Source organism: Physella acuta, unplaced genomic scaffold (genome assembly GCF_028476545.2).
Source record: "Physella acuta isolate Inbredline_101_S28 unplaced genomic scaffold, ASM2847654v3 ptg000376l, whole genome shotgun sequence".
In the NCBI taxonomy this organism is placed as follows: domain Eukaryota; kingdom Metazoa; phylum Mollusca; class Gastropoda; family Physidae; genus Physella; species Physella acuta.
The window spans coordinates 117,365-129,517 of record NW_026731895.1 but is presented as its reverse complement, the minus strand read 5'-3'; the positions used below and the strand labels follow the sequence as shown (position 1 = coordinate 129,517).

At 35.8% G+C, this 12,153-nt stretch overlaps 1 protein-coding gene across 1 annotated transcript in view; it reads right to left on the bottom strand.

Moving 5' to 3' along the window:
* The window catches only part of LOC131941913 (nesprin-1), a 39,337-nt gene extending 32,320 nt beyond the window's left edge, over positions 1–7,017 (bottom strand). The window contains exons 1-16 of the mRNA XM_059301520.1: positions 6,953–7,017; positions 5,064–5,168; positions 4,764–4,923; positions 4,547–4,657; positions 4,159–4,437; positions 3,813–3,971; positions 3,458–3,693; positions 3,164–3,353; positions 2,737–2,958; positions 2,469–2,618; positions 2,255–2,350; positions 2,012–2,140; positions 1,481–1,598; positions 1,192–1,343; positions 869–1,000; positions 476–748 (exon numbers count right to left, since the gene is read on the bottom strand). Coding sequence (XP_059157503.1) covers positions 476–748; positions 869–1,000; positions 1,192–1,343; positions 1,481–1,598; positions 2,012–2,140; positions 2,255–2,350; positions 2,469–2,618; positions 2,737–2,958; positions 3,164–3,353; positions 3,458–3,693; positions 3,813–3,971; positions 4,159–4,437; positions 4,547–4,657; positions 4,764–4,880 — 2,364 coding nt within the window. The 5' untranslated portion in view covers positions 4,881–4,923; positions 5,064–5,168; positions 6,953–7,017. The remainder of the gene's footprint in view (positions 1–475; positions 749–868; positions 1,001–1,191; positions 1,344–1,480; positions 1,599–2,011; positions 2,141–2,254; positions 2,351–2,468; positions 2,619–2,736; positions 2,959–3,163; positions 3,354–3,457; positions 3,694–3,812; positions 3,972–4,158; positions 4,438–4,546; positions 4,658–4,763; positions 4,924–5,063; positions 5,169–6,952) is intronic.
* Positions 7,018–12,153: the final 5,136 nt, after the last annotated feature.

The window sequence follows — 12,153 nt, the reverse complement described above, 5'->3', positions numbered from 1 at the left end:
ACTGTGTATTTTTATATTCAGAAAACAAATGAACAAAGGATATTAATAATTGGAGTTTGTAGTAGATGCTAATGACAGTGAAAGCACTTAGACCAATGAGAGAATATACATGTGAGAAGAAAATATCAGGCATAACTGATATTCAAATAACCTACTTTTGGTTCTATGTATATTTTTTTTTAAATAATTTTATTGCACTGCAAGTTATGAAAACACTTCACAAAATGTGGATGAGTTTTTGTTTCAATTAGAACTTTTATCTAGAAACATAAGAAAATGCTTTTGTAAGCATATGTGCAACTTTGTTGAATGTAAGCAAAAATTTAAAGATATATCCTAGTAAAATTTGCATTTTCTTATCAATTTTAAGAGTAGAACCAAAAATAGTGTAAAAATGCAATAATACTATGACCAATTAGTTTTCATATATGTAACAGGCAATTGTACAATGCATGCAGATAAGAAATCCACTTACTTTTTCCTGCTGGCTAGATTTCAATTCCACTTGGACCTGCTCTAAACTGGTATTCAAATCAGCCAACTCTTTTTCTAGTGCTGATAATTTCAACAAAAGATTATTTATTTCTTCCTTTTGCTTTTTGCTGCTAGCTTTTTCAGATGACAAAGCATCAGTCAAGTCAACTTTATCTTGTTCCAGTTCTAATATCCTTCTGTCTTTATCTTCTAAGCTGACTCTTAAACTTTCTGCTTTCTCCTCTATGGATGCTATTTTATTACACTGATCCTCCTATAAAAAGTACGAAGAATTTTAATTTTAACTTTTTTATGAACACAGACACAAATATACAATTTAAGCTCTAGATTTAACTCAAGGACTCTACTTAACCAAAAGTTTAATATTTCTTACCACTGTATTTGTAGTTTCTTCTCTGCTTTTCTCAAGCTCTACACACTTTAGTTTCAATTCTTGCAGTTCAGCTTCAGCTTGTCTTTGTGCTGATTTGGCATCCTGTAATATCTGTGCCTGATTTCCTTCAGTCTGACAAGAAATGAAATGCTTGTTAAATTTGTGTAGCTGATAATAGTACTGAATGAGGAATACCAATGATTTGTTTATGTGTAAAAAAAACTACATTCTTTTTAATTATCACCATACACATTTTATAGTATTATATAAAATATAAACAGAAATTGGGAAAATAAGTGATAGAATATTCAACAAAATCTTACAGAGCTTAAAGAAGTTTTTAGATCCTGAATTATTTCTGTAAGCTTTTGTTTTTCATTATTTGCAGCTTCAAGTTCTGTTTGAAGACTGGCTTTCTGATCATGGACCATATCAACTACAGCTTGTAACTCATCTATCTGTGCTCTCAATTCTCCTGTAGATGCCAATGATATTATAATGAAAGTAAAAATCTGTTACAAAAAGTTTTTTGTTATATCTTGTTAAGGCTATATGGCTATTCTAGGATCACACGTTAACGCAGCAGTTTCAAATAAGTTTCACCTGACATACCTAGTAATGCTGTATTATCATTTAACTCCACAACTTGCTGCTGTAATTTTTCCTTGTCTGCTTCCAGTTCTTTGACCTTATTGTTTAACAATGTAACATCTTCGGATGATTGATTATTCTGAAAATACAACCAGAAACATTGCACAAGTTTAATATTATTATTATAGGATTGCTGCATGGACATAGCACATGTACACTTATGTCAGCCTATTGCTATTTTTAGTTATTACAAATTACATTACACACATTTTTCATTTATGTATTAGTCAGGTTCTCCCAACAGGTATTTAATTTATTAGATAATTACATGCTCTGTTATAGTAAGCTGTTAAAAGCTGAGTAACTGAACAAGTTTGTGAAATTAATAATTGATTCAAGGTTGGTTATTATTTTGTTATTATCTATAACATAGTGGAGTTTCACATGGTTTGATTGTACATGGATTACTAAAAATATAAAATGCCACTATTTTTAAGTATATACGAATAGCAATACACTTGTTAAATTGTGCTTAAAAAGATGATTACTAACATTTTTTAGCTCTTGCAATTGCTTTTCGAGTGCTTTGATTTTATTAGTCATTTGTGCTTTCATTTTCAAATGTTTGGTATCACTTTTACTGGTGGTGTCTTCTGCTGCATGGGATTCAAATTCTTTAAGCTGAAATAAGACAAATCACAAGTAAGGACACTAAGTTTTAAGTTAAACAAAAATGAAAGAAAATACATAAAAACAAGAAATTAACTTTTATTAATAATGAATACTCTTAAGTACCTTGGCTGTTAGTCTCTCTATAGTTAGTTTAGATTCATGCAACTCATTATTTAGTATTTCTATTGTTTCTTTATGACTATCTACAGATGATGAAACCTGTAAAAAAAAGTATGACCTTGTAATACCAAACAATACTATAAAACAAGATACAAATTTAATATAATATAAAATAGACCTAGTAATAGCAAATAATATTTTAAAACGATAACACTACCTCTGTATATTCTGGCTTAACATTGCCAGCTAAAGCTGCTTGATAATATTCTTGAAGGCGACTGTACTGTTCTGAAGCTTGATTGTATGAAGACTGATACTGTAATAGTGTAGACTGAAGTGTCTGTAACTGGAGATCTTTCTCTGATACCTTAGTAAAATAAAACAATGCCTTACAAATTGATTTTTTTTTTAAATATGGCTTAAGAACCAAAAGAAATACAACTTACACAAACTTTAGTACAAAAAATAATATAACAGTATATTACCTCAACTTCATGTTTTTCTTGTGTTTCCTTTAGCCTGTTTTCTAATCTTATTTTTTCTTCTTTCCAGTGTGTTTCATTATCAATAAAATTTGCTTGCAACAACATCATTTGCTCAGAAGTCATTTGAAGTTTTTCTTTTAAAAGTCTTTGAGTGTCCTTGCTTTCAGAAAGTTCTCTGTCCTTTTCAGCATTTTCTTTTTGTAAAACTGAGATAACTTTGATCTTGATGTGGGAAAAAAGCAGTCATCAAAAATAGTATTCAGCACAAATGTAGAAAAAAGAAATTCAATCACAGCTTAAGTTATAATATTTGTTTTCTGTTATACGCTACTTTGTGTGTATAAAAAGCTCTTAAATAAATCTTTTTAATATTACCATTAATCATTTATGGTAATAATAAAAGAAAATGTGCAATGGTTCAGCTCACCTTTCCTTCTAGCACCTCATTTATATCCCTCATTTTGTTTTCTAACATCTGGAATGCATGGTCTTGCAAGTCAACATTCTCCTTTCTCATTATAGTTTCAATATCCCTTTCATGCTTGGAAATCAACTCTCTTACATCATTTTCTCGTAAAGCAATATCATTATTTTTATCATCAATCACATGCCGTAATCTGGGAAAACAAATACATGTTGTGACAGTGCTTAATGTAAATATATTATAAGAAATGAAAATAAAAATGGACTCGGAATTAATGAGTTTAAATGCCACACCAACCTTTTGATTTCTTCATCCAAATCTTTGAGCATTTCCTCAAAGTATTTCTGTGACTCTGTCAGTTTAATGTGAAACCTTTCAGTCTCAGATTTCAACTCCTGTTCTTTGTGTCTCAGCTGTTCAGAAATTACATCCACTCTTTCATTCATTGACTCCACTCGTGCTGTTAATTTTGTAATTAACAGAGACTGGTCCTGTATACCTTGGTCTTTTTCTTTAATGGAATTTTGCAGGACCTTAAGTTTACAACAGATGGAAAATTTAGCAATTTAGCACATAAAATATGCATTGCAAAAAAGTTCAAGTATTTTTGTAGCAGCTATTGGTTGCAGGGGCTTTAATGTGCCCAGCTTACCTCAACAACTTTATCTCTTCCACGTATGACCTGGTCCTTTTCTCCAACAAATTCTTGCAGGTCCATGACTCGTTTATCTTGATCAAGTATCTTAGTATTTAACTCCATTATCTTACGGTCTTTATAAACCATCTGTGCATACATCTGTTGCATCTGGTTCTAGTTAAATAAAAGATTTAATTACTAATTTTTATTTTAAAACTTGCAACAATATATAGGATATCAAAAAAATTATAATCTATAAAATTATATTTTTTATATGACACCATAATAATCAAAGATTGCCAATATAAAAATACAATGTCTTCTGACTTCATTGATTCAATATTTTTCACAGTTGTCTTACCACTTCATCCCCTGTGCTTCCAGAAACAGACTGCAAATTCTCAATTGTCTTAGTTTTTTCTTCTAGCTGCTCAGTCAATTCATGCATCAGGACATCGTGTTCATGTAGAATTTTTTCTTTATTCTCTAACTGGGCTTCACGAACTCTAATCACTTCCTCTTTTTCAGCGATGATACGATCTTTTTCTTCTAACTTTCGCTTAAGCAATAATGCTTTAGCTCTACTAGCCTGATTGGAATTAGCTCCTTCCTCTGGTGCAGCTCCCTCATCATGTGATTCCTAGTAGTCAAAATATAATTAACTGTATCAAACTTTGAAAAAGTATTTATCCTCAGTCAACTAAGTTTGAAAAAAAGTGGTAACATGGCTGTTTGATAAACTAGCTCACCTTTTCAGGACCATCAAGACCTTTTTTAGCATCTTGAGCCTGTGTTTTCTTGACACTTGCAGCTTTGGCTTTTGCTTGAAGTCGAAGTTTTGACATTTTTGCATTCATTTCCTTTAACAAAAAAAGTTAATTTATGTAAAAAGGTTACCTTAACAGGTGGTTCCTTTAAATAAATAATTGTATGTTAGTGGTTTCTGTTAAAAAATTATATTTCTACCTGCATTTCTTTTTCTTTATGTTGCAAAGCTTCATCTCTTTCTCTGACTAATGCCTTTAGTTGTTGAATCTGTAGTTGCTGCTGTTCCAGCTCCATCTCAACATCACTTGTAGCCATTGTTTATTAGACAGGATGTCCTAATTGCTGTTTAACCTAAATTCTGTTAAAGCATGTTCACAATGAATACTTAACTGAAACTTAAGAAACACAGCTAAAAACATTAACAGTAAATTCTACTTAACATTATTAACACTATAAAAACAAATGTCTTTATTTACTTAGGATACTACTAACACTTACAATATGTACCAGCCTGTTGCAGCATTAATATGTCGCCATGATTACACTGTTTACCACTATTTTAATGGTTGTATCTGTTTGTTTCATAATATTAACATATTTACACTGCAATAAAAAAATTAAAAATTCAACATTTTAGTCAGATATTTATAGATCTGGTGACATTTTCACTGAAAAGGTCTAACAAACTAATCATATGAATTTTATGAAATGGTATTTCCATGAGATTATTTATATTATTGTTTTGAATTAGGTCTAAATATTATTTAACTCAATGCAACAAGCCCACCAGTTGGTTAAGGCCAGGCCGGGGGTCATTCTGCTAGGGATTCATCATTCAAAGGGTTAATTCTAAATATTATCCAAATGTTTTAGTAATCTACACATGACATCGACATCAACCAAAGCTAGACCCCCACCCTCCTCTTCTAAGCTAGATCAGAAGGATAGTAAATTACTCAAGACTGAGCCTAGGTCCAATTAGTATGTTACTATACTATATAGGCCTACTATATTTTTTCATACTATATATTATAGATCTACTCATTATTATTTATTAAAGTGCATACATTTCTATATATATTCTTAAAATCAATCACCATAAAATTCCCCACCCAGATTTTAGTAGAGTTTATTTAGTAATTTACTGCTGTGTTGAATAGTTTAGTGAAACTTTAGTGTAATCAGTAAACTAGATCTACAACTGTGGCTGTATTATTAGTGCTAGATCTCTACTACTGTGACTAGCTCCAATTTTCTACCCAGTACTTGATCTAGAGATGATAGATCGGTAATCTATCGTTTTGGGTACGTAAAATCGCCCGCGATTTGTAATGTGAAAAACAGGTGACTCCTTAAATTTTAATAATTATTTCACATTTTGAGGAGGATTTATGTTTTTAAAAATTCAAAAATGTTTCCTTGATTCATTTATGTACCTGTTTTTAAACAATTGAATTAAAACTGTTCAGTAATAAATGAAGACTAGCGATGTTTCCAACAGATGCAACCATGCTCATTTACTATAGCAGCCATCTTGTCTAAGTTTTATTTTTATAAGCTTTAAGCGCCAGATTCAGGGGGAAGCCACTCTATTTTACAAATGGCTGCTGTTTATATAGCAAATCTTGCTCTCAGACACTGCTGTTTAAAGTTAATTTCTGGCCTATACCGATATATTTAGCCATTGATTTAGGTTTATTATTCATTTATCTATAATATTTGACACAAAAGTATGACAATATACTTCTATTAAAGCCTTGACAATGAGGAAACGTTTTCGTACATAAATAGCCGCGGGCGATTTTACGTACCCAAAACGATAGATTACCGATAGATCTATCCCAGCCCAGTGCTAGAATTTAAGTATTGAAGTAAGTAAGTGGCCCTATTCAAAGTCTATAAGTCTAGACTCTATAGTCTATAGATACTTTTAAGTTTTAGATTAATAGATAGGCCTACTTATAAGTTCATTAAGTTGTGATAAGTAGTCTAATGTAGTCTACTCAAGTCTACTGACTTCTGTCTCAGTCTGTAAGTCTTTGGTACTAGTCTAGCTTGAGAATCTTCTCTTTTTATGGTTACGTCAGTGACAGTGCCATAGACAGAGTTGTGATCATGTCACTAACTTTGTAATGTAAAGTCACAAGTCACTGCAGTGAGTTGAGGAGTTGAGGCTAAGTAGAGGAAAATCTAGTAAGTTAAGTGTGGAAAAAAAAATTAAAAAGTTGAATATGCAGAAAGCAGAGTTATGGTGGTATGCGTTATAAAATCAATTTCGTTTTTATTGCTTCCAACACAATCACATATGAATTAGCAAATTAGATGATTCTTTTAAAGAAACAAACTGTTTTAATGCAAATGTGAAAGATAAAACATAATGCCCATACTGTTTACGTTAGTGGCTCAACTATTTACGAAGTAGTACTCCATCTTGCGACACTTGGCAGTCACGTGACCGGAATTTACACAACACAAATGATCAAAGAGTTACCGTTACTGTTTGGTAGCTAAGATCAAACACACTGTGTAAGCTACGCCGGTGTGTAGGCCTACAGGTATTAGCCGTTAGACTATGTATAGTATGTACCGGAACTTTACGAGAGCGAAAGAGACGAGACCAAGGTGCAAAGTCAAAACGTTTCAGGCAAAACGATACGGTCGAAATAGCACCTTTAAATTAAAAGGTATCCCACAAAATGACTACTGGCTAAAAAGAGGACCAACGACTATCGGGCTCCCGAAAAAATAGCCCCCGACATATTGGATCCAGACAAATGGCTTCCGGTATTTGGGCTAGAGAAAAAAAACAGCACTCAACATAGGTGGATCTATGGGCTAAATGGGGGGAAGGGGGGGGGCGTCATAATGCAAACTAATGTAGAAACATTTGGGGGGGGGATGTTGGTCAAATATTAGTGTAACAATTTAGTGGGTTTAAAATTTTAACTTTATTTTTACTTTTGCTAGGTATGCTGGGACTGCGACTAAATGTCGGCAATAGGGCTGGTAAGTAGGTCACCAACCAGTTCTACGGCTCAATAAAACCGTCATGAGCCATAGAACTGGTTGGTGACCTACTTACCAGCCCTATTGGACACAACGACCGCTAATTTATCATAACTGCGTACTGGCGTCTCTGATTCCAGATATTCAATGACAGAACGCGAGTTAGCATAAGATAGCCAACTGTCTAAAATTTATGGGACGTATCTTAGCATACGGTTTAAGTGCAAAAGTTCGCATTGCTTGATCAACATGTTGCACAAGTAAAACCTGGCAGAGCGGTAGGCCCTACTGGGCAGGTAGTTGAACACAGTGGCGTAGGCAGGGGGGGGGGGGGTTAGGGGGTCATAACCCCCCATAGACCCCTAGGTATATATATATATATATATATATATATATATATATATATATATATATATATATATATATATATATATATATATAAGTATGACGGGGGGGTGCAAATCAAAAGTCTGAGGGGGCGCAAATCGAAAGTTTGAGAGGGGGGGGGGGTGCAAATCAAAAGTCTGAGGGGGGGGGGTGCAAATCGAAAGTTTGTCCCCGGGTAAAAATTGGAATCCCCCCTTGAGACGATCCTGGCTACGCCACTGGTTGAACATCATAAAAGGGACTCTTTTTTTTATACAAGTTTGCTTATAATGAACTGCAGCGCGGTAGTTTGTGTCGCTAATTTTTGGGAATTTATTTTCCACCAGAAAGTCAACCTCTTCACGTGGCTTGTTCGACCAGCTGTAGTCGAGAAAGAAAAAAAAATCCTTTTTGACCCTGCATACTTTGACCAATCAAAGTCTTTGTTTAGGTTCGAGATCTCGCGAGACTCCATCAATGATATCAATAGGGTCGCGCTGTGGGCGGTGGTCGTGTGATTGACGTCAAGTGACGTGTCACTCAATCTACGCATGGCACTGACGTCTGGAGCCGCAGAAAATATAAGCCGAGCCAGTAGAGCCGTATGGCGAAGTCAGACCAACGGATGTGGACATTTTCCGCGCGCCAAGTGCGACAATTTCCGGGTGGGGTTCGTTAATTAAATCAGACAGGGACTGCATTGTCTCACAAAGCCATACGTTTGCTCTACGCTACGCTTAGGAGGGTCGTCCATAAATAACATCACGATTATTTAGCTGATTCCCCACGCCCTATCCTATTGTTACAGAAAGCCAGACCTTGATAAAGTCTCCACCCTACACACACAATACAAACATCATCCAAAGGTAAATTTAAAAATACAAAATATCTGACGTCACACTCCCGGAACCATCTACCCCGCAAAAGTCATAATCCCTCTAATTAGATGGGTGATGCCATTTATGGGGGGCCCCACTATGTTAATGTCACAGGGACAGAGAAGGTTTGTTGTTTGACTACACATACGTAATGTAAACACGGCGCCGTCTGAGTCAACCGTTGATTCCTGCTAAATCGGGAGCTGGTTAACATAGGCCAAAAACAGTTTCTAAATTTAAATATTAACGAATTATTAATAGTTTAGTACATTAATAGATTTTCTCAACACACAGGCCTGGTGCGTAGGCTTTGTAATTTCTTAAGGCAAACTAAATATCTAATGTGTACAATAAACGGGGGGGGGGGGGGCGATCCGGGGAAAACTGCTATATTTTGTTACATTGATAAATTCTTTACATCCTCGAAATTACTTATTTGAAGTAGGCCTACGTTTTTAGGCCCATCTCACCTGTATTTACAAGGGCTCGCGCTTTCAACACAATATTCAGCCTAAGTCTTTGTAACGATTACATTAAGTATAACGAAGTTATACGTTAAATAGAAAAGCAACCCTTCCCTTTTTATTTTATTTGATGCTCGGTCCCCTTTTACCTTATGCAATGCACTATTTTATTTGTATAGTGCTGTAAATTATTTATTTATCCGCATTTTTGTTCGTAGTAGACAATATCTGACAAGAAATTTAATCTGACTTCCAATGCAACTTTAAAAAAAATAATAATCCACTTTCTGGACCCAATCTGTTCCGGAAACGAAACAAAACCCATTGAGACCAAATCGAGCAAAATGTTTTCGAATAATTTTGTGTTTTATTCAATTTCAAGTACATCCGTGGTCAAAAACCAAATTCTAGTAGTCGCCATTGACCAGTTGCCCAACGCTCCCCGCAGCCCCGGGGCTAGGGGAAACACCGCGGGGAGCGTAACGGCAAATTAGTTTCCAGTGGTCAGCAGCATCCAGAATGGGCTGACCGGGGGTGTGGTCACCTCGACTTCACCGCCTTGCAGGTGTTTTCAGAATTCATGCGTGACCGAAGTCAAGATGAGCTATTAGTGTTGCCTTCACGTCTCATTTAAGGCATGAGCATCGCCATCCCTCTTCTGCTTTAAAACAATATTTTCGATCATTCACGATTGAATTCTTCATATAGGAGATATGGCAAGATAAAGTGTACGAGCCGGCCCGCGGCATAACATACGCCGCTATTTAGTTGTTTCTAATTTTCACTAATTCATAATTTGTGAATTCGACAGTACCAACGCTGACACTGAAAATATTTCTTTAAAACACTATAAGTAGCTCGTTAAGGACCATACCCCCCCCCCCTTCCTCCCCCCCCCCCTACGTTTAAAATCGTTGGCTCTGCTTGTAAACATTAATAACATTTAGAGTGAACACAGCTCACTAAAACCATGTAGGGGTGGGGAGGTAGGGAGAGCGTTTGCAGCTTGTTTTCTAACGGCTCGAAGAGGAGAATTATATATATAGATCAAACAAACTATGGTATACAATCTTACATTCATAATTTGAGGTTCTATAAATGAGCATGTAGGCCTAGTAATAGAGCGATAGACTGCAATCCTACCAGTCCCGAGTTCGAATCCGCTTTCAAGTTAGTAGAACTTCCCTGAGTCCCCCCAGTCCTGATGGATACCGAACAAATGTTAGGGAAAGCAAAGACGGCTAAACACAGTGCTGACCACAATATCCCTTTAAATGCCGAGTTCACAGAAACAGGTGGACTCTATTTCACCTGCCACATTGACCTTCATGTTCGAAAAGAGAACTTTACTTACATTTAATACAGAACTATATCATTTTTAACATGACCATCTGTTTTCTAGTGGCAAATCATGTTTCTTATAAATATCAGTGGCAAATTTTTCCCACACTCATTCTAGTTTGCACCTTACCCGAAAACAAACATGTACCTAACTCCAAATGTCAACCTAAATCGAATTGCAAATAAACGTCGATAAAGTTGAAACATTCTCCATTACTTAATATTCAAAGCTTTTGTGATCAGAGTTTCTTCCAGGCAGAGACCCCCAAAGAATGTCTACCCCCCCCCCCCGTAAACGAAATGGAATTTATATAGAAAATATATACTTTTAACAGTGTCCGCCGCCCCCCCCCCCCCCCGAAAATTTCAAGTGCCCCCCCCCCCCCCCCATGAGAAAAAAGTCTGGAAGAAACACTGCGATAGATGAAAAAATAATTTGAAGTGCAATAATATTTAAATGTTTTCTTTTTCTAAAACACAGAACAATTTCACTGAATAAATTATGTTTAAAAATGCTTAAGTTGTATAAAGATAGCAGTTGACGTGTGTGTTATAGTTAGATACGGAAAGTTTGACTTATGCTGTCGTAAGACACGGAAATCTAGTATGGATTACACTGTTGTCGAAAGAAAGGCAAATTCTCCTATGTCAATCGATAACGTTATTCTATTAGAAAGAATTATTTTTGTGACGATCCTCCTATAGCTATGTGGTATGTCATGGGACGTGTGTAGCCTTGAATATGGTTTAAGGAAACTAATATTTTATCTATTATATTCAAATGCCGGTCAAAATATTGATGCCATAACGTCAGAGAATTTGCATAGTGAAATGTTATATATTTACTTAAAATGTGTTTCGAATCGACTAAACCAGTTTTATAAAATAAGAGATGGCTTTTAACAGACCCACTGGAGCCAGTATGACTTCTTAAACAAAGTCAGATTGCACATTGTCAACCTGAAAGTAGGAACCGCCTTCCACCCTCTGCTTTCAAGAGCCTCGCCAGAGGGTCAAAATCTTTGTTGCCGGCGGGGTAACCCACACCAAAGCCCTCGATGGTATTGCGAGAAACCTGTGATTTTCCTCGCCCGCTAGCGAGGACCTGGCCAGAAACAAAAACGGTATTTCAATACGGGTTAACTACATCGGAAAACAGACTGACCATTAGAAAAATTGGCGTTGGACAATGCCAGATTGGCTGTTTGAAAGTTTTCAATAACCCAAACAGAAACTTGACGGCCAGCTGCGAGCGTGAATACGTAGAAGTTTTCCTCATTGCACTCCAGGGCCGTCCATATTTGGCCAGCATTGTACTGCAGGGAGTCGCACACACCCTTCCAGACAAACAGAAACTTAATTGTGGGCCAGTAGGGTTAAAAGACTCTGCCCTCGCAGCTCTAGTGGGGTGCGAGGGGTTAAGCCGCATCACGAGTGGGTGTGACGAAATCGCACTCTACTCAATAGCAGAATTGTATTCATAAATTTTACAGTAACAGCCCAGTATCTCAGGCTATGAAGGGGATGTTTGCC